This window comes from Brachyhypopomus gauderio, unplaced genomic scaffold (assembly GCF_052324685.1).
Source record: "Brachyhypopomus gauderio isolate BG-103 unplaced genomic scaffold, BGAUD_0.2 sc88, whole genome shotgun sequence".
In the NCBI taxonomy this organism is placed as follows: domain Eukaryota; kingdom Metazoa; phylum Chordata; class Actinopteri; order Gymnotiformes; family Hypopomidae; genus Brachyhypopomus; species Brachyhypopomus gauderio.
Genome location: NW_027506909.1, coordinates 319,774 through 340,847, shown reverse-complemented (window position 1 = coordinate 340,847; position 21,074 = coordinate 319,774). Strand labels below are relative to the sequence as shown.

Here is a 21,074-nt window from a genome sequence, read left to right as displayed (position 1 = left end):
TTATAACGCAGGTTTTGCATATAGCTCCACCTGCTGGTTAAGCTGCTACACCTCCAGCCAGGTGAGGATGATGAAACGTCTCGGTGATAGCTGTGTGCGGTGTTAGGAAGCCCAGGCAGGTCGGTTCCTTCTTACACGACTACACAAGGAAAAGAGAGCTCGAGAGACCTTGTATTTTTAATTTGCAGGATTTACATTTTTCAGCATCTACAAATGACTGTATGTTTTAAGAGCGCTTTGAAGAGGAAATCTTGTAAAGGGTGCCATTTGGAACAAGCAGAGGCTCCTCCCAGCCGTACCACAGATTGCTCTTTTAAAAGCCATGTGTAAACACTTCCCTGGTTACATAACCAACACACACTGTATGTAGTGAGTGGGAAGAGGAACTCCGTGTCTGGTTTACTGGTGGCCATCTCCTTCTCCCTGTGGCCAAGACCCTACGCAGACACACACTGCCCCTGCCTGCCTCCTCTCTCAGGGTCGCTGCTGTAGAGGTGTGTGGCGTACTGTGCTCTGGACGGTTTCATATTTAATGAAACCATCCATTCCCCGTCCCCCCTCCCTTTTTAAGGCTGTACGGGTGGGGGTTGGTATGGTAATGAGAGGGGATATGTGTGGAGGTGGAGTGTGTAACTGCAGGGTTTAACACACACACACACACACACACACACATAAATGGAGCTCCAGCAGACTGAATGCATTCAGAACCCGCTGGAGTGACAAAGGTGCCCCAAGCCACCATGCAGCGCAGAACTCCACTCCTGGTTTTACCCTCCGCCGCAAAACAGAGGCTCTCGAGCAGAAAGATCACATGTAAAGCCTTCCCCTTTGTAGTGGAGGAGCAGAGAGTGACAAGCTATTTCTTGCTTGTAACAAAGCGTCGCACCTTTCGAGACTTTGTGGATTTCTGCCTTGAATTATCTCCTACCTGCGAGTGGACCTAGGTGATCCGGACAGCACTCGGGCTGGACTTCCCTGGGGTTTTTTAGAGGAGTTATTGGTGGCAGCCGTTCCCTGAGATCACCGTGGAGGGGAGCTCATTTCTGGACCAAGAAAGTAAATCTGCTTGTCCCCTCTGTTGGTTCTGAATGTTTTCTGCATCCACTCTTTATGGCTTGTTGTCTGTGGCCCTTAAAGGAATAGAAGTGCGTTTGGACCATGGGGAATATTCTTTTGTGTTTCTGCTCTCTCTGTAAAGATGAGGACTGCAGTTTATGATCCGACTCCATTACGGCTGTCGTCGAAAGTTATTTTTCCTTCAAGTGGACGTTTGATTTCATAAGCACGGCTGTTTATTATTTTTTAAAGATCGACGGCTGCCCGCGTGATTGTACGCGAAGCCGTAGTTGTCTTCGCTCCGAGTGACTTTTCCAGACGCGTCCGTTTACATATTGTACCCACTTTCCCCAGGATTTGCGCTCCTGTCTGAAGGGCGGGCGGAAGGGTAGAAGAGCTGTGTTGTGATTCTCCGTAACTTATTGAAGTTGAGCCTGCGCTTTGAACTTCCCACGGCTCCAGCATGCAGATTTTCTTGCTGAAGTCCATTTAAAAAGAAACTGTCATTTGCCTCTTGGCTGTGGATTAGTCTTTACTCTGATTGCTGGTTTGGTCATTTGCTCTTTTTGCTGTTAGGGCTATATAGACAGCAGGGTTACACAGATCAGGCTATCAGGCAGTATTAAAAAAAAAATGCTTCTCCCTTTTGCCCAGTTGCTTACAGCATGAGGCGCTTCAAGCCTTTTGAGTTCATGTGGAGGTATTTTGTAGCTGATGAAATTCTGGTGTCTCAAAAAAAATCTTTAGTCTTGTTTTTTTTTTTTTTTTCTTGTGTTTTTTTCTCCTAAAAACAGAAGCGGTTCATTAAGGGGCTGAGACAATACGGCAAGAACTTCTTCAGGATTCGGAAAGAGCTGCTACCAAACAAGGAAACTGTAAGTCATTTTCTCCCCAGTGTATGCGTGGTTGCGTGTGTGTGTGTGTGTGTGTGTGTGTGCGTGCATGTCTGTCTTTTTTTTTTTTTTTACTTTTCAGTCCATGGCAGAAAATGGTGTCAGTGTGGTTTTCTTAGTCTCGTGGTTTTCCGTGGATATCTTGTAAGTGGCTCGTCTGAAAGCACAGTGTACATTCTGAACCAGCCTCGTCAACACACTGATGGACTGAACTGGGTACGTGGATGTTGGATTTAACAGGAAACGTAATGGGCTGCTGGTCACACTCCCCAGAACATTGAACACACTGTTTTAAACCACAACAGAGCGTTGTTTATGCTGAGGAGGGGAAGAGCTCTCCAATCCAGTCTCAACTCGGCATAAAACATCTGATTCTACCTGCTTTTAATTACTTTCCTCTTTTGTTTGAAGTTCCCCTGACAGAGAAATATATGATATAGAAACAGTTGAATAATGTTTAATGAAAACTAATAACTAGTAGTAATGGAATTGTTTGTGCAGAATAGTATTTTTATACTTGATGTATTATAAAATAGCAGTGTAGTATTTTCAGCCTTCTGGGATTCTACCACTTGAATTCTGTCTGGAGGAAAGGAGAGACACTTTTACTGGACATTCTAGCTCACATACTGTATTTTCGTACCAGCCCAGTTAAACAGTTCAGTGTTTCATCGCCCATACCAGAACAAAGTGTTGCTGGAGCTGGGAAGAACCACCATAATTCAGCATAATCCGGCCTGTTGTTTAGCACGGATTACACCACATCTGTCCTTCTAACTGTTGGATCTGAGGAATGTGTGCACACGCCTCGTCTGACAACAGACGTTCACCCTGCTGCCAGACCTCACCGCATACCGCCGGTGTCATGGATCTTAAGCTAATGTTCCACGCAAGACACACGGCTGAGACTGAGATCTTGAGTCTAGATTTTTTACTAACATGAATATTCATGGGAATATCTTCAATGCTGCCTGATGTAAAGCTTCTGACTCCTCCTACTCATTAATGTGGTATGTTAAATCCTTGAATTTGATTGGACCGGTTTTCCACAGCACAAATTGCCTTGCACCTTTTGAACGTGTGGCAATTCGTGTATTGAAAGAAAAAAAAAGTTTGTCTGAGCTCGCATGGCCGTGGCACAGTCGGGCGGGGGCTCCATGTTGGCTCTAGGGCTCCATGTTTGTGGTGGAAAGGTCAGCTGTTTGCAGCGCCAAATCGCGGTATTTCCTTGGGTCTTTGAGAACAACAGCGACGTCTTAAAGCTTGCTTGGAGAACGGCGTGTTGGAGTATTGATATAGCAGCGAGATAACTTATTAAAGAATATCCTGGGAACAAAGAGAGCCGCTGCTGGGATCTCAACTTGACAGCAAATAAATATTAACCAAGGGAGTGTTTGCACAAGCAAATATATGTTTGAGTAGCGTAACAGTTCACCTTGGTGTTCAGATTCATTAGTCATTAGTGCTCTTGTTTACTCGCCTCCTGTGGCAGAGAGAGAGAGAGATTGTCCAGCAGCTACACTCACTGATAATCCTTTACTTAAGGTTTGGGGGGTTTCTTTCCAGAAGGTCATGAAGCGTATAGGCAGTGCTGATTTTAGCTGGCTGGCCAGAGTGTACCTGGTCTTTCTTAATGTACTTGTTCATGTAAGAAACGTGTTTCTAATTAAAGGTCAAGAAAACCAAAATATTAAAAAAAGAAACCTTTTATTTTTGTAATACGTTAATAACTAGCAGTATTGGTGGTAAAATAAATCTGTAAACAAATATGAATATTAACATGTTTAACCAACAACCCAAAACAGTAGGTGAGAATACTGAGGGGAAAGGCAGAGAAGACTTTAGCGTAGCCCTGGGTAGAGGGCTTGGTTCAGCACAGACCGAGGGAAACGTCGGCCTGCTTTTACAGCCCAAAAAAAAAAAGCCTGCTTTACCTAAGCTTGCGTGTGTGCTCTGTTTGAGTACCAGCCACTACCCTGAGGAGAGTTTGATTTATTTCCCCAACGCTCTCCCCCTCTGCCCACCCGCCTTTCTTTTTCATGTCTTATTTTCATTTTTATTCATATATTCAAATTTGAGCTTTCAAATGCATAGAATGAGGAGAACCAGAGGTTTCTTCTCTCTTTGGTCTGTGCCAAAACGTTCTTGCCAGTTATTCATTATTTATTTATTTTTTAAACACATCAACTTGTACACTCACCTTGGCCAGCCTCTCATACAAGTGTGCTGTTGACCTAACAAGGCCAGGACTGTAGGGGGCGATAGAGAGCGGGGTGCGTCCGTCCCCCGCCCTCCTTAGCTGGGTTTCTCCAGAAGAGCCATAACCAACAGTAAGTGTCCAGCACTGTACAAATACAGCGGGCCTGGCTGGCTCTCAGGAATGTGTGTTACATGAAGGCCAATGAAAGGGGAGGCTCAGGAAGTGGGGGCGTGGCCTGATCGTCCCGCCCCTCTCCACCGCCCCCATTACCTCAGCACGCATGACTGCGTCATAGGACAGTTTGTGTACTGATACCAAAGAGGCTACTGAACATCCCCAGTCTCATCTACTGATATCAGATCATTCCTTTTCCCCTAGAACACACACACACACACACACACTCCCAGCAGAACAGTCCCTCCCACGAAGCCTTGCGAGAGCAGACTCTCTCTGCATCTGCATTACTCAACTGTTTCAGCGTTTATTGATCCAGGTCTGGTTAACATTAACACACAGGAGCGTTTGATTGTAAATGAATTTGCAGTGTTTCATCTTGTTCCATACAGAACATCTCTGCCAAGTCACTTGTGTTTCTTTCTTACTGGTCATTGGCTTATATGTTCTAAATATTTTTTTGCTTTTTTTGTTTTGAGAAGGGGCACAGTGTTCTCAGCGAGCATCTGAAGTGTTTTTTTTTCTTCTTTCTTTTCACTTCTGCTCTGTAGTCATCCACTCCTCAAACCAGGACTTTTAATTGGACTTGGAGACCCGCAGTTCTGGGAAAGAAGGTGCAGCCTGATTGGTCAAGTCCGTTCTGCCGTTGTTAAGCAACACGTACGGAAGCGGAGAGCTCGAAAGAATCGAGACGGGAGTAGTTCGGATGCGGGGTTCGGAAGAGCGGTCTTGGCGTCGGGGGGGGGGCAGTTTGGGCTGAGGAGGGGGTGGAGCAGAGGCTCTGGCCCTCAGGCTCGGTAATTTTCACTGCGCCCGAGATGATGGAAATGTTTTCCGTTCAACCTTGTAGCAGATGTTTGCCCCGGTGCGCTCGGCACACGTGTCAGATTAAATTCATCGCAGCGTCGTCACCCCTGCAGCCTTGAGCCGGGGGAAGCGGGCGGGATCACCAGCACTAGGGCCCGGGCACTAATTAAAATGGCTCAGGCTGCATGAGCACTCAGTTGGCAGCAGCTGTCTGGGCCTTGACAGAATAGCCTGCTTGTTTTGGTAATTGATGTCGTTGTTTATGGAAACTTGGAAAATGTCATTAGGCTGGGAGATCTTAGGCCATTTTTATGGTTTTGAGTTCCATCCAGTGGGCTTTAGCTGCTATTACCGACCACCGCCACATTTCTCTCTCCTGTTTATCGTTTGAAGACGGAATTCGCGGCCTTGACGGTCGCGTTTACGTTCTCCTCCTTCTGTGGTTTGGGGAACAAAACTGTGGCCGCACGAGTTGATCTTTGGGATTACAGCGTTCGCCGAACACCCCCCCCGTTCTCCGTAGCGTCCACCTCCGCCGGCGAGAAAGTGCTTACGGTGGGGGAAAAACGACTGCTGGTCCTGGCGCTTTGCGCGTCTCTGACCTGTGAAAGCAGCTGAGCTTATTCATTCTTCTCCAACAGAAAGTGTGTCTGTCTAACGTCCTTTAACGCGCCCGCCGGCCAAGCCCAACCCGCCGCTCTTCTTTTCTCCTGCCTTTGCTTGATTTAACCGCAAAGATGGGAGTCCATATTTCAGCGGAACCAGTTTTCACCGTGTGGTCCCGAGGTTTGCGTTGTCGACCTCTGGGCGAGGTTAAAGCCAAGCGCTCTCCCCAACCAGGATCACGACCTCATCTCTGCCCGTCATTTTCATTCCTGTCCTAGCCAGCTTTCCAAATCGGCTCTGTTTACTCTCAGTGGGCGCATTTACAATTGTTATTATTTTAATTAACATAACATGATTAAAACCAAGCTCAAGGATTGAGATAACAAAAAAAAAGGTATTTCCACAAAATCAGGTTAGTTGTAACTAATACTCCTATGGCAAACTACTAATATTTCCAAACAGTCCATTATGACCTGCAGTAGAAGCTGTTGGCATTTCTCCAACGTTACAATGGAAGACTGAAGCAGGGGCCTTTTGTGCGTGTTGCTCAGTGTGGTGGTGCAGTCGTAGGGAGAGAGGCAGAGTTGACCTTTCAGCTCGTTAGTGTGTGCTTCAGCACGCTGGGCTCTCCGCTGGTGCGAAAAACGCGAGTCAAACGTCCGCCGCCGCAGCTAGAATCGGTGCGTGCGCGGCTAACGGCGGTTCGCAGACGAGCCACTCGATCCTGGCGGTTATTCCAGCCACGCTCACGCCTGGCCCGACCCGGCCGTCGCGCTCCGGAGACATTTTCTCCGCGCAAGGTTGACCGTCCATTGTTATCTTCCATTTTCTCTCCCCCGGCTGCCCGGGCTGTGCCTGGCGTGCGTGTGCCCGCCCCTCCCCGCGCGACGCCCCTGCCAGCTACAGCCTTTACCGTTTGGCGCCCTGTCAGAGCAGAGGGGCCTTTTGTGGCTTCATCACAGGTCTGCCAGGAAAAACACAAACCATCTGTTCAAGCCCGGGCCTGAGCACGGATGAGTGTATAAATACAGAGTTTAGCCCTCACGCTTGTATGGTGCACACGCGTGCACACACACACACGCAACTAGCCGGTCCAGCATATAGACCCCCCTCCCCAAACACTCCACCAGGGTTATTTCTACATCACAATGCGAAAAAGCACTATACAGGAAATTGCGACTTGCACATATGCACAGAACCTCCGCTTTAATACACCCACATGGATGCACATTAGCTCCTTCTTCAGGCAAAAATGGGATTGGGGGGGGGGAGAAAATCCCCCAGTGCAGTGATAGGAGGTAAGCTCTTCCCTCGTCAGATAATCCACCCTCTGAAATATCCTGCAGACGGAAGCATTTTGAAACCACCTATAATTCGGGGCTTATGTTGTCGGTATTACTAGCATATACCGTATTTTACTGTTAAAAGTTGCAAGAGCAAATGGAAAAAATGCCCCAAACACTGGTGTCTGTATTAGTTTCCCATTCTCAAGGCTGGGTGAGCTGTTTAAATATTTAACATTGTATGTGTAAAATTGTAAGACTTCGAATATTTGTATGAAATTCAGGCCAATTCTGTCCTTTTATGGTTGTTCAGTGAACTGGCTTAGAAGAATTAAAATGATTCTGTACCAATATTGTAGTACAGTTCAGACACCTAACATGTAACGGTGAGAGGACAAATAATGAAACAGTCGTTACAGATATTGGTGAAAAAGCGCGGGACTCAAGCGTAGGCAACCAGTTTATCACACATGAGAATCAGGTCATGTTTGGCACATCGGAACGAAACGACAGACAGAACGCACTTGAGCTTAATTTGGCACGCCTCCATGTACCTTGAGAAGTCATGAAGGTATCTTGATGCTCATGAAAGTTCATGCGAGCTTGGCGTGAGATTTCTGTTTTTTGCTCACTGTCTCACTCTTACGCCTGTAGTTCGGCTTTGTACTTTGTTCTGTCTGTCTGTCTTTTTCGACGCCAACGTGCAGTGTGAACCCAGCGGTTCAGAGGTGCCCGGGCACACGGGCGCTCATGAGAGACGCTCCCTCCCTCCCTCAGGTGTCATCTTTATTTCGCTTCACGGTACGACGTCTCCCTTTATAACAAACTAATAACTTTTCTTCTCCTCCTACGCTCCGCCGCTGCACCAGAATGCTTTTGTTTTTTTTCTTTTTCGATCCGTGCCGAGCAAGTCGGAGTGGGCCTCGTGGAAGCGAGAGAGATGGAGGAGAGGTGGGCGGAGCAAAGCCACGGACGCAGCTCGCCACGGCCTCTCCCCGCTCGCGCCAGAATCATGTTTCACCTCGCGTCTCTGCTACCAGGCTCCAGCGGGGATTTTCTAGAGGTCTCCGATGGGCAGTTTGTGCCTGAGGAAATTCGTCATCAGCCAGAGATGATCCCCTCAAAACATTTCATCAGCCTGTTCGAGCTCAGCCCTCACTCCTCCACATATTGCCCAAGCCGACAGGATTAAGTGTTGTGTTTTCCATTCCTGCTCTCAGCAGGCGCAGTCTGTCTTTTGTTTTTTTTTTTTTGGTGGTGCACGGCCTAAATAACTTCTGAATGTCCGTAGTGCCTCCTCTTGTGCTGTACCATTGTTCTTGTTACTGAGCTTAAGTTTGAGAATTTTCTACCACCTTCTACCACAGCCGATGTTTTAGGACCATAAAATGGTCTCTTCGTAAAACGGCTAACGTGATTTAGAGTTAAAATGACCTTTCTCCATCTCCTTTCATATTAAATCGGGGTGTCGTGGCTGAGAGCCAGCAGCAGGGAGGAGGCGTGGGTAGCGGGGGCACACGGCTATGGCACCAGGAGCAGTCATTAGGCTGTGAAGAAAGCCGGCCCTCTGTCCCGCGGACCAGTTTTGATCTGCACATTTCAATTAGATTTCACATCGGGAAGGCGGCCATCTCTTGGCCCGCACCTGCGGCCCGTTTAGTCCCACCAAAGCCTCGCTCTCTCCAACACACGGCCCGCCGCACACGGGTTTGCCCAGAGCAGCGTTGGGGTGAACCCGGTTTCGTAGTGAACGAGAGCGGCACGGTTGCAGGAGCTCATTTGCATGGCGGCGTTGTGAACAGTGGGCCGAGGTGGGCGGAAATCTCCAAGTCAAAGACGACGATTTGTCGCACTTATGTTTCTCATTTGGCTAACGTCTAAACCACCCACAAGTAATTGATGCAATTGGGATAATTGATATTTCGCCTACCCGTGCTCACCAAAGGGCACGGGGACCATCGGGGGTGTTGGGTGGCCTGTTCCACTGGTGTTGGTGGTGGTGTGGAGTCAGAAGCATGAGGAAACATTTGGAGAAAACAGATGTGCTGTGAGGAAGTCTTTCACTCTCCAGCAATCGGTGACAGAAAAAATATCCATAATTCTCCCTTGTACTTAAGTTCTTGAAGCACATTTTATCTTCTAGGAAAGACTAGGGTGTTTTGCCCTTTCCTCTTGTTAGATATAATTAGGTGTTGTACAGTCTTACTGTCTTGTTCCCCCTTTATGTTCAAGATTAATCAAATGAATTTTAGATGTACACTGTCCTTAGTAGTGAGTGCCAGCTTAAAACTTAAAATATTCCATTTTAGTGAGGCTTATCGTAGATATTTATAGCAGATTTTTTTAAGTCTGTAAAAGCCTATAAGAGATTGCTCTATCCACATGACTGAGCACTCGTGTTTTCTTGTGACAAACATGTTAGCTTTGTACTGTTTATACTACACCTGTGTCCTGTTGACGTGTCCTGTTGACGTGTCCTGTTGATGTGTCCTGTTGATGTGTCCTGGTCTTGTCCCCCATTGGATGGCTGCTGTCCTTGTTTTTGTCTCCGAGTATATTTGCTTGCCGTTAAATTGCTGTTTTAAGGCTTTTGATTAATCAGTGTATGTGTTTATGATTATATTCATCTTGCTTGCATACATAGTAGTTTGGCTGTTTCATACTGTTGGACAAACAAATTAATCTTGTACTGTGATTTTTTTTGTTTTTTCTCCTGCTTGAAGTGTAATGCTGTAGTGGTTAATCTGGTTAATGTAATGGTGAATGTTTTCTCTGCTTAACATGTAATACATGCAGAGAGTCCGAAATTAAATGAGGCTTCAGGATAATAATGGAGCGCGCTTGTTTTTCTGCGGCCTGCAGAGAGTAGTCGAAGCGTTGGCTACAATGCTGCTTAAGTGTTTGTGAGAGCAGCACATTAATGACCAATTTGTGTCGAGAAGAGCCGCTGAAGCGGAGAGTGAAAGCAATCGATACGATTTAAAGACACTCAAAGTCAATTTAGGCTGAGTAAAACAAACCCCGTCATACCCAGTGGCTGACCTTCCGTACCGATCGCCCAAACGGCAGAGCAGGTTAAAAGCTCAGTAGCCAGCATGTGATGGAGTCATGTCCCACAGTGAGTATCCCAAAGGAGGGGGGGGGGGGGGGGGGGGGGGGGTTCTGAAGCAAAAGGAATTGCAAACGGTAGACGTTTCGGGCCACGTGTATTATTCTTAGAGTGGCCAGAAAGCATCGGTTAATTTGTGCGGCTGCCTCGGCGAAAGCGTCTTCTGATCCACGATTGCATGTGTTAATGTTTCAGTAAGGTATTGATTTCCTGGCTGGCTTTTGTATGCCGGATTTATGCACCCTGCACGGTGGCAACCGCGGCCCGAATGTTTGATTAAAGCTCAATTGACTCTTTCAGCAGAGGGGCTCGCAGCCGTTTCCCTCCCCATTTGTAGCTCCAAAGCTCTCGCCGGCGTGTCCTTTTGTTCCCATTGAACCGCCTGCCACCCAGGCAGCCACCAATGTACTGATCCTAATATCCCAGCATTCAGCAGGCTAATCCGGGGACAGGCACAGCCGCGGTGCAGCGGGCCCGGCCCGGCGCAAAACCCGGCGTGGACGCTCCGTGCTTCCGCTTGTCTGCCAGCTGACCTCGGTGGCAAACCTTCTTCGCCGGGCGACCTCTGAAAATAATCCTCCCTGTGCATGCTCTTATCAGTTTGGCATTTGAGGGCTTTTAGTCCCAGCGAGCAGCTTTGTTTGTTTTGGACAAGCAGATCAGGACAACTCTTGTGACTCCTGATTCATAACAAGGTTTCTGCGATGAGTCATAGATGAGATAAAAAAGCTGAACATGACGGCGAAAGAACAAATGTATTGTTTGAGTATATGCAAGGAAGTAGCATCTTTTAGACTCGGGGATGTGTTTCTTGTTTGTGTGCCTGCAGGGAGAGTTGATCACCTTTTACTATTACTGGAAGAAGACGCCTGAAGCTGCTAGCTCGCGCGCCCACCGCAGACACCGCAGACAACCAGTCTTCCGCCGTATCAAGACCCGCACCGCCTCCACACCAGTCAACACTCCCTCCCGCCCCCCTTCCAGCGAGTTCTGTAAGTGCTCTCTAAGCCGTGCTCTCTAAGACCCGGTCATAATGCATTAATCAGCGTGAGGTTCTGGCGGTGTGTCTGCTCGATCGGCACCGCCCGTCTGCTCACTCCGCTTCCCCTTCTGTCTCTCCAGTGGATCTGAGCTCGGCCAGCGAGGATGACTTTGACAGCGAGGACAGCGAGCAGGAGCTGAAGGGCTACGCCTGCCGCCACTGCTTCACCACCAGTAAGAGCCTCCGTCACCTGCACCACCCCTGTGCCTACACCACCCATGCACGGTCTGATGGCTGTCCTCCTTTGCTTTAATGTTCTTTAGACATCCAGTAAACATATTATGGCCACTTGTTCCACCCCCCTCCACCCAACCCTTGCTAACCTGATATCCCACTGACTTCAGTGAAATATGAGCGTGCCACTGTCAGCAGTTAGTCACAGCACCCAGGTGCAGTGATCACGGCGTTAGGTCTCAGTAGTAACGCGGGGAGACAGGTGGAGGCCCTACGACAGCGCTAGCAAGCGCGGCCTCGTCAGGCCATAATAATCCCCGCAGCAGGTCTGTAATTACGCTCCGTGTGAGGGAGCCCGCACTACTCTGCTGCCAGATGGACCTCGGAAGATGTCACTGCTAATTTCATCCAACCTGACAGTTACTCATTTGTTCTTTGCCTCATTAAACCCTCGAACTTGTCGGGCGCAGTTGGCGCTCTCGAGGGCCCCATATGGTGCGGCTTAACGCTCGACGGAGAGGCCGGGTGTGGCTGTGCCGACGTCGGAGCGGAGCGGGACCGGAGCCGCAAGCCCACGCCCTGCTGCCTCCTGAAACACCCCCCCGCCCACCTTCTGTCCCGCCCTCTGTCCCCACCCTGATCGTGTCGGAGCTCGTCTAAAACTGCCCATGTGTTTGGTTTGCAGCCTCCAAGGACTGGCACCACGGGGGCCGCGAGAATATCCTGCTGTGCACCGACTGCCGGATCCATTTCAAGAAATACGGCGAGCTGCCCCCCATAGAGAAGCCCGTGGACCCGCCGCCGTTTATGTTCAAACCTGTCAAAGAGGAAGAGGATGGACTTGGCGGGAAGCATAGCATGAGGACTCGACGGAACCGTGGGCCTGTGAGTCTGCGCCGCCGACCGCAACCTTTGATCCGAGATTTGTGGCAGAGTGTTTTTGAGTTGCAGCACGCAGTTATCGAGATTTCCACTCGCCGTGTAACGCGAGCGCTTTTGCTTCGCTCCAGATGTCGACGCTACGGAGCGGCCGTAAGAAGCAGACAGCCAGCCCGGATGGCAGAGCCTCGCCGACCAACGAGGACCTGCGATCGAGCGGCAGGACCTCCCCCAGCGCCGCCAGCACCTCCAGCACCGACAGCAAGACCGACTCGGTGAAGAAACCCAGCAAGGTACGAGATCTTTAGCGTCCCCGCGACGGCTCACCCAGCGTGTGCTGCAGACCGGCTGCCGGAGCCTTCATCTATGTGTTCTGTTTTGCCAGAAGATAAAGGATGAGGCACCATCGCCCATGAAGAGCGCCAAACGGCAGAGAGAGAAGGGGTCCTCGGACACCGAAGAGCCGGAGAGAGCCAGCGCAAAGAAGTCAAAGACCCAGGTAGGATTATATTGCAAGAATATACCAGAGTTTCAGTTATAGATTCATCTAGGAGCTTCAGGGTTTTGTCCCCCACTATCCCACTATCAGGTCTGTTCTTGACCTCTTAAGAAATGTCAAGGTCTGTAACCTATTTGTATTTTTAACTTGCAATTAGACCTTGGTTTATTTAACTTGTTGGAGTGAACAGATCTCTGTGCTGTTTCTTTAGCTGATGCTAAATAATGCCCCACCGTGTACTGACCTCACCCCGTGCCCCTCAGGAGCTCAGTCGGCCCGACTCGCCCTCGGAGTGCGAGGGAGAGGGCGAGGGTGAGAGCTCGGACGGCCGCAGCGTGAACGACGAGGGCAGCAGTGACCCCAAGGACATTGACCAGGACAACCGCAGCTCGTCGCCCAGCATCCCCAGCCCGCGTGACAACGAGAGCGACTCGGACTCGTCCGCACAACAGCAGGTCCTCCAGGGGCAGCACCCGCCCGTCATCCAGTGCCAGGCAGGAGGCCTTCCCCCGATCGTTTCCTCCTCCTCCTCCTCCGTGCCCATGCCTCCTGCGTCGGGCGTGCCGGCGCTCCAGTCCCAGGCTTCTCCGTCCGTGCCCCCGGCCTCCATGGCCCCACAGCAGATACCTCCGGCAGGCCCGCTTTCTCACATCCAGTCAGCGGTGGCCCTGCACCCTCAGAGGCTTCCCTCGCCCCACTCGCCCATGCAGGGCATGCCTCAGCCTCCCACGGCCTCTCAGACTGGTCCCCAGCCTCTGCAGCCCGCCCTACACGGCCCCATGCCCCCCATGGGCCACCCTCTGCAGGCAGGGCCCCACGTGCCTCATCCCCACCCCTTACCTCCGCAGCCTTTCTCCCTCACTCAGTCTCAGGTCCCCCCGTCCGCCCTGTCGGGCCAGACGCAGGCCTCCTCGTTGTCCCAGCAGCGACCTCACACTCCCCCCACACAGGGCGGGGCCGGCCAGCCTCCCCGGGAGCAGCCGCTGGCTCCCGCCCCCATGTCCATGCCCCACATCAAGCCTCCGCCCACCACACCCATCCCGCTGATGCAGAACCCGCAGTCTCACAAGCACCCCCCGCACCTCTCGGCGCCCCCCTTCCCACAGATGCCTTCCAACCTGCCCCCCCCGCCCGCCTTGAAGCCGCTCAGCTCCCTGTCCACGCACCACCCCCCGTCGGCCCACCCGCCTCCCCTGCAGCCCATGCCACAACCGCTACAACCTCCACCCGCCCAGCCTCCCGTGCTCACCCAGTCCCAACCCCTCCCTGCCTCGGGCAGCCACGCTCCGCCCCCGGCCCCGCCCCTCCCACCCTCTGCGGCCCCCTCCCACTCGGCTCCTTCCCAGCCGCCGTTCCCCCCGCACGCCTTCATGCAGGCGGGCCAGGCCGCACTTCCTCCCTCCTCCGTGGTGGGCCCGCTGACCGGACTGCAACAGCCCCCGGCCTCCATCTCCATGCCGCTGCCCGCCTCGGTCAGCACGCCCTGCCCGCCGCCCGCCCCCGTGCCCCCCGTCCAGATCAAGGAGGAACCCCTGGACGAGGCCGAGGAACCCGACAGCCCACCGCCTCCACAGAGGAGCCCCTCGCCCGAGCCCACCATCGTCAACACGCCCAGCCACGCCAGCCAGTCCGCACGGTACAACACACCACCCCATGACCCACACACACCACCCCATGACCCACACACACCAGTGTTGCCCAGATCACGGAGCGTAATGCCCTCATGATAACGAGTTTACACGGCCCTGTTCCTCCGCCTGTGCTAACCTTGCCTTTAATTAATAGGTACTCTGCAGTCATCAATGCCTGAGATTAATGACTGCGTCATTACAGCTACAGTCTTGTTTGGGCTGTGGTGTGTCTCTCCGAAGATCTGCACACTCACTGCCAGTGAATTGCAATGAGGCAGCTAATGCACCCCGGGTGAAGCTCATTACGCCCCGGCCAGTGAAGAGGCTGATTGAGTGGCTTTACTGTAGAATAATGAGCTGACGTGCCAGAGGTTATTTATTTACCATGAAGTAATTGCGTTGCTTTTCAAATGGCCACAGACCCTCCGCCGGGAAAAGGAACAAAGTTAAATTATATATGAGCTAAAAAAAATTCCTCCTTCCATTCACCCTCTGCCTGGAAGCTTGAATCCTCTACCAGAGGCTCTGGGAGCTTTAGGGTCCTGTGTAGTGTCATGGAGATCTCAGATGCTGCTCCTGGTATCTGATGGAGCCATTCTCCCAGTTCACAGGTCATGGGAACCACTGTTGCCTTCACCTTTCGTGCGTTTTCTAGTTCGCTTCTCAGCCCTTGGTGTTTCTCGAGCTTTTCGTGCTCCTTGGTCCTGTTGTGGCTGTCTCTTGGGATTGCTACAGGCATCACTACAGCCCTCTTCTGCTGTTCGCTCCATCACGTCGACGTACGCTTAGCCATTACCATTTTATCAGTCCGTATCTGGAACTCGGCCTGAAGTTGTCTTCCACATCCCCTATTCCCAATGACGGCTCCTAGAGTCCTTGATGTTATACAGCCTCAAGCATTCAAGGTGTGGAGCATTATAGTCAATCCAGGCAGTGCACAGGTTGGCCTGTCTGATCTTACAGTCTCGACTCGACTGTTTTATCTACCGGTGGCTGGTGCTTGACTCCTCTGGTGCTCTTGAACGTCTTTCAGGGCTTCCGCTCACGCCTGGAGTCATGCGTCTACTCAACGATGTCTTCCAGCTTCCACGTCGCGTGGAGGAAGGTTATCGGCCCCTAGTCGAATAGAACTGCCCCCTTTACCGGCTGTCCTTCAGGATCAGGACTCGCTCTGTCAGGACCTGGAGCCGTCCAGCTCTTCACACTGGAGACCCTTTCTTGGATGCCTGTCGGGGAGTAATGGCTCCTGGATCCGGTTCTGGGAGGTTTTCTTGGTCTCCTCTCGGGTTCAGTGCCACTGGGCATTGTTGCTGTGTGATGATTTGCCAGTAATGTTGAGTCTCCTGCTGTCTCGCTGCCACCGACCGCACGCTCTGGGTGTCTCGTGGGAGAACATGCTGTTTATTCCCCCGCCTCCTTCTTCTCCTTCTTCTCCTGTGTACCTCTTCTGTTCTTTTTTTGCTTGGCTCTCTCCGAGGTCCACAGGTATGGACCGCTCATTGTACCTCCATCAGCCCCTTCAGCAGTTCTGGAAGCTGGCTAACTTCTCTCCAGATCTCTCTCATCTGGTCGTCCAACCTCCCCCATGGTGGATACTGTTCGTTGATGTTCATCTCGTTAGGAAGCTTCTCAAGTGTCACTGTTGCTGATTGGTCTCAGGATGTCCGTGATTGTCACGGTAGTGATCATCCATAGTGCAGCATTCACATCTCGTAGCGGGCTTTCAGATACGTTGTCTCGGTGGTCTGCTTAGCCTTGGTTAGCCAGGATCTCCATTCTTCCATTCCAATATATCTATAAAAGTTTGTGTGTGTGTGTATTGTGTGTGTGTGTGTATTGTGTGGGAGTTCTTATTTAGTTGTACTGCATGTCATTGAGAGGAGGTGGTCTGAAAGGCATCACGCTGTATGTTGCAGGTTCTACAAGTACTTGGATCGAGGCTACAACACGTGTGTGAGGACCGACTTCTACTTCACGCCGCTGCCGTCGTCCAAGCTGGCCAAGAAACGCGAGGAGGTGCTGGAAAAGGCGAAGAGGGAGGCAGAGCAGAGGGCGCGTGAAGAGAAGGAGAAGGAGAGGGAGCGAGAGAAGGAGAGAGAGAGGGAGCGGGAGAGGGAGAAGGAGGCAGAGAGAGCCGCGGTGGGTTTTCCTTTTAGGGCTGTTGAATGTGTTCCAACTCTGCGTTTTCCCCGGCGTAACTTGCGTTTCATGTCAAAACTGATTCTCTTCCGGCACTGCAGAAAGCATCCAGTTCTTCTCACGAGGGACGGATGGGCGACCCGCAGATGGCCGGGCCGGCCCACATGCGTCCGCCCTTTGACCCGCCCCCCACTACCATCGCCGCCGTGCCGCCCTACATCGGCCCGGACACGCCGGCCCTGCGCACACTCAGCGAGTACGCCCGGCCGCACGTCATGTCGCCCACCAACCGCAACCACCCGTTCTTCATGTCCCTCAACCCCGCCGACCCGCTGCTGGCCTACCACCTGCCGGGCCTGTACAACGCCGACCCCGCCATGCGGGAGCGGGAGCTGCGTGAGCGCGAGATGCGTGAGCGCGAGATCCGTGAGCGTGAGCTCCGTGAGAGGATGAAGCCCGGTTTCGAGGTCAAGCCCCCCGAGCTGGACGGCCTGCACCCCGCAAACCCCATGGAGCACTTTGCCCGGCACGGGCCCATCGGCTTGCCGCACATGGCCGGCCACCCTTTCGCCTCCTTCCACCCGGGCCTGAACCCCCTGGAGCGGGAGCGTCTGGCCCTGGCTGGGCCACAGCTGCGGCCCGAGATGACCTACCCGGAGCGGCTGGCGGCCGAGCGGCTGCACGCGGAGCGGATGGCGTCTGTGGCCAACGACCCCATCGCCAGGCTACAGATGTTCAACGTGACTCCCCACCATCACCAGCATTCACACATCCACTCACACCTCCACCTGCACCAACAGGACCCACTGCACCAAGGTGAGGGGAAACCTCTGATCACATTACACCTCAGTACCCATTTAACCTGCATAGTAAAGATCATTTTTGTACACCACTTTGAAAAATGTGATTCTTTTACAGATTACATAAAGTTAAAATTACAAATGTGTCATATTTATGTATGTTTGTGTGTGCTGTGATTAGTGGTTGACTAACGGTTATTGTTGATCATGTATTTGTGTCTGTGTGTTATTGCATTTCCTGTTTCTACTATACGGTACTGACCCGGAGTAGGTGGTGGCGAATGCCTTGTGTGTCCCCCAGGTTCTGGGGCCCATCCACTAGTTGACCCACTGGCTGCCGGACCGCACCTGACCCGTTTCCCGTACCCGCCCGGAGCCATACCCAACCCCCTGCTGGCACAGCCCCCACACGAACACGAGATGCTCCGGCACCCTGTCTTCGGTACGCCACACACACACACACACACACACACACACCCCGCCATCACCCGCCCTTAATCATCCACCGTACGTGCCGCGCTGCAAAGACCATATTACTGTGTCGGTCTTCCCAAGCTAACCTGCCTGTGCTGTGTGCGTGGTGCAGGTACCCCATACCCAAGAGAGTTGCCCGGGGGTCTGCCCCCGCCCATGTCTGCCGCCCACCAGCTACAGGCCATGCACGCCCAGTCCGCCGAGCTCCAGAGATTGGCCATGGAGCAGCAGTGGCTACACGGCCACCACCACATGCATGGCGGCCCCCTGCCCGGACAGGAAGACTACTACAGGTCAGACCCAGCAGTCCGGCCCCCGACCGGGCCGTGTGCCGATCCAGTCACCTCCACGCCACCGCAGCTCAAACTCCAACGCTGGGGATTTTATATCTGTAGTCATAAACCCGTAATGGTTCCGGTGTTGATCCTGTCTGTGAGGTCCAGTGTGTTTTTCATGCCCGTGTGGATTAGACTTCGTCTCCTGTGTGTCAGTGTGTGTTTGACTTGCGCCGTTTATCTGCAGTGTGTGTTTGTCAGCTGTATATGTGTGACTGATGCTGTTTGCAGCATGTGTGTTCATAAGACGTGTGTGTGTGTGTGTGTGTGTGTGTGTGTGTGTGTGTGTGTGTGTGTGTGTGTGTGTGTGTGTGTGGGACCGCTGCTGTTTGCGGCGTGTCCGTGAGGGATGTGCGTGCGTGTGTGACTGTTGACGTTGGTCTGCCGTGTGTGTGTGTGTTCATGACGTGTGTTTGTCCGTTTCTCCTGCAGCCGTTTGAAGAAGGAGAATGACAAGCAGCTGTGATAGAGGCACATGAGGTCAGAGGTCAGCAGGACACATGAGGTCACTCCAGAGCAGTCGCAGACAGGGACGTGGCGTCCTTGGACTATATTACGTTTGTAAAAGAACAGACGATTGACAAGGATTGACTCGCTCTCTGTTGTCAGTTTTCTTTACTATTATGGACATTTTTTTCTAAAGACATTGACTTCCTTTTTTTTGGTATATAGCATTCAAGTAGTGAAAACATCCTCAAAGACTGATTGTGACTTTCCTGCATGAAACAACCTCTGAGAAGCTTCCCTGGCGTATTTGTAGGTGCTAGAATACCAGACACTTTGTCACTGTGCTTATTCAAAAAATGAGGAAGAGAACAGTCGGGCCATTATATCTGAAAAAGTGCTATCTTAAATTCAATGTTTATTTTAATACATTGTAGGAGGTTTTCATAATTTTAAGAAGAGCTGCAGCATGGCGTTTTTTGAGTCTGTAAATAGTATATATATATATAAATATATATATATATATACATATGATTATTATTATAATTATTATTAGGTGTGGATTGCTAACCGAGTTGTTAGACTTGCGGTATGTAGCTCTGAAGCATCATCCCTTGTTTCAGAGGGGAGCGAGATGGCATTACCTGAGCAGGTAGGCATGTTGGCAGCAGGCCAGACAATGGAATCACTGGGAAAATGGTACCAGGCTTTGATACCCACACACCTGTGCTGAATGCTCAAGTTGAGCTGCTTACTGTCCCGTAGGCACACACACACACACACACTTATCCACAATGTCCTGACCGTCGTCATTTCTTTCTTTTTTTTTGTTTGATGGAAGGAGTCCCTGATACGAGACATTCAGCAGGTTTGTGAAATCGCTGTAGGGATGTATGCGAGGCCTTACACCCACACCCTCTTGAGAAGACAAAATTGCACTGAATAACATCAAACCGAAGACATGTTAAACTACGACTGGTTTTAAGTAAACTCGACATATGAATGGGTGCATTTAAAAAAATAATGTCTTTGCTCTGTGTACCAAAGTGAAGAAGCTAAATCTGGTTTTCCTGGGATGTTTTAGAACTTCAGCTAATCCTGGCCTTTCCTTCCTCTCCCTATGACAATGGCTGGATATTCAGGACAACAACTCTGTTGTTTCCGTGAGCGATTTTACCAGTTTTAAAAGAATTGATGGGTGCTAATGGGAAAGGCAGTACAACCTCACTGATCCCTGAAGGACACGGTTACTGCATAGGAGACGAGACGGGAGCTCTGAAGAAGAGTGAGCGTCTGTGCGTGTGCACACGTGCACTAGCGGGCATGAGCGTGTCACTGCTGCAGGGTTCTCCATGTTCCTGACACTGCGTTTCTCCACGATGCATGGCCTTCCAGATAACACACACACACACCATCGTCACGAAGCAGGGCGATGACCATTGTCGACAGTTACATGCAGCGTTTGCTGTTTTTATGTCAGACCAGTTTGAATCATCCTTCACAGCCATTCTGAAGCCTCCAGTAATTTTATGTCCTTAAATATTCCCTTTGCTGGATGGTGGTTTTGGTTTTAAGTTTTAATTTTAAGTTTGGTTTGAGAAGATACCAGTTTTTTTTTTTTGTTTCTGTAAAGAAAAGTGAAAGGAAGAGCCTGTCCTTCCAAGGACCAGAACCCGAGCCCCATTTGAACAGAACAAGCCTGAACTTAAATATCAGACCCCCACCCCCCCGAACTCTACCATGTCTACCACACTCTGCCATCTACCTGTCTCTGTCTGTGTATACAAACATCTCTTTGTTTTCACCATTTTCTCCCTTTTGTCACCTTTTGTTGTCTTAAACCTTTGATGTTGAGTGTTGTCATGGTTTAGCTTCTCGTTTCAAAGCGGCAATAGCAGAATGTATGTTCTGACTGCTGAGATTTATATATACTGGTATCTTGAAGCTTATTGTATATATTAGTAGTCACCATGGGATGACACAATGTAAACAAAAAGTAGAAATAATTAAAACAAAATTGTGAGTCCTGTGTTCTGCCCATTTGAGTATTTTGTAATTTTTTTGAAAAATTTGTGGAATTAAAATAAAACTAAGTTACACCACAACGAGTCTTGATTTCTAGTCAGTATTATATACTGTGGCAGAAGCAAAAGTCTATGTTGACAAAATGTGTGGTTTTATTATACATTACTAATAGTAGATTACATTGTATATGATTCATCAGGGATTGTTTTATTATTATTAGTGTTCATTAGGTATTTTCATTTGTTCTTTAATCAGCATTCTGGACAGATGCAAGTTATTCATAAAAGTATATTGATTATATTCATAAAGGTCAACCATTTAACTCTTAGAAATATAAACTAATTTTAATTGTAGCTAGATTTCTCAACTCTCTGTAACGGATGAAGGCTTTTGCTTCCCTGGCCCTGGGAAGCCGGGCTCTGTTACGAGCCCTTGATGTCTAAATACATTTACAAGCTTAATAAGGGGGTGTGTGTGTGCATAGAAAGTATGTTCAAATAGCTC

General features: G+C 50.4%; 1 protein-coding gene across 5 annotated transcripts in view; it reads left to right on the top strand.

Moving 5' to 3' along the window:
• rerea (arginine-glutamic acid dipeptide (RE) repeats a) overlaps window positions 1-20,650 on the top strand; it is a 38,939-nt gene extending 18,289 nt beyond the window's left edge. For 2 of the 5 annotated variants that reach the window (XM_076992005.1, XM_076992007.1), the window contains 12 exons: window positions 1,851-1,931; window positions 10,958-11,120; window positions 11,251-11,343; window positions 12,030-12,229; window positions 12,355-12,516; window positions 12,609-12,722; window positions 12,986-14,358; window positions 16,270-16,492; window positions 16,594-17,308; window positions 17,564-17,734; window positions 17,879-18,059; window positions 18,534-20,650. In XM_076992005.1, coding sequence (XP_076848120.1) covers window positions 1,851-1,931; window positions 10,958-11,120; window positions 11,251-11,343; window positions 12,030-12,229; window positions 12,355-12,516; window positions 12,609-12,722; window positions 12,986-14,358; window positions 16,270-16,492; window positions 16,594-17,308; window positions 17,564-17,734; window positions 17,879-18,059; window positions 18,534-18,567 — 3,510 coding nt within the window. In that variant the 3' untranslated portion in view covers window positions 18,568-20,650. Of the gene's footprint in view, window positions 1-977; window positions 1,057-1,850; window positions 1,932-10,957; window positions 11,121-11,250; window positions 11,344-12,029; window positions 12,230-12,354; window positions 12,517-12,608; window positions 12,723-12,985; window positions 14,359-16,269; window positions 16,493-16,593; window positions 17,309-17,563; window positions 17,735-17,878; window positions 18,060-18,533 lie in introns of those variants that run through there. The other 3 variants (XM_076992006.1, XM_076992009.1, XM_076992008.1) reach the window with 2 other exon arrangements.
• The last annotated feature ends 424 nt before the right edge of the window (window positions 20,651-21,074 follow it).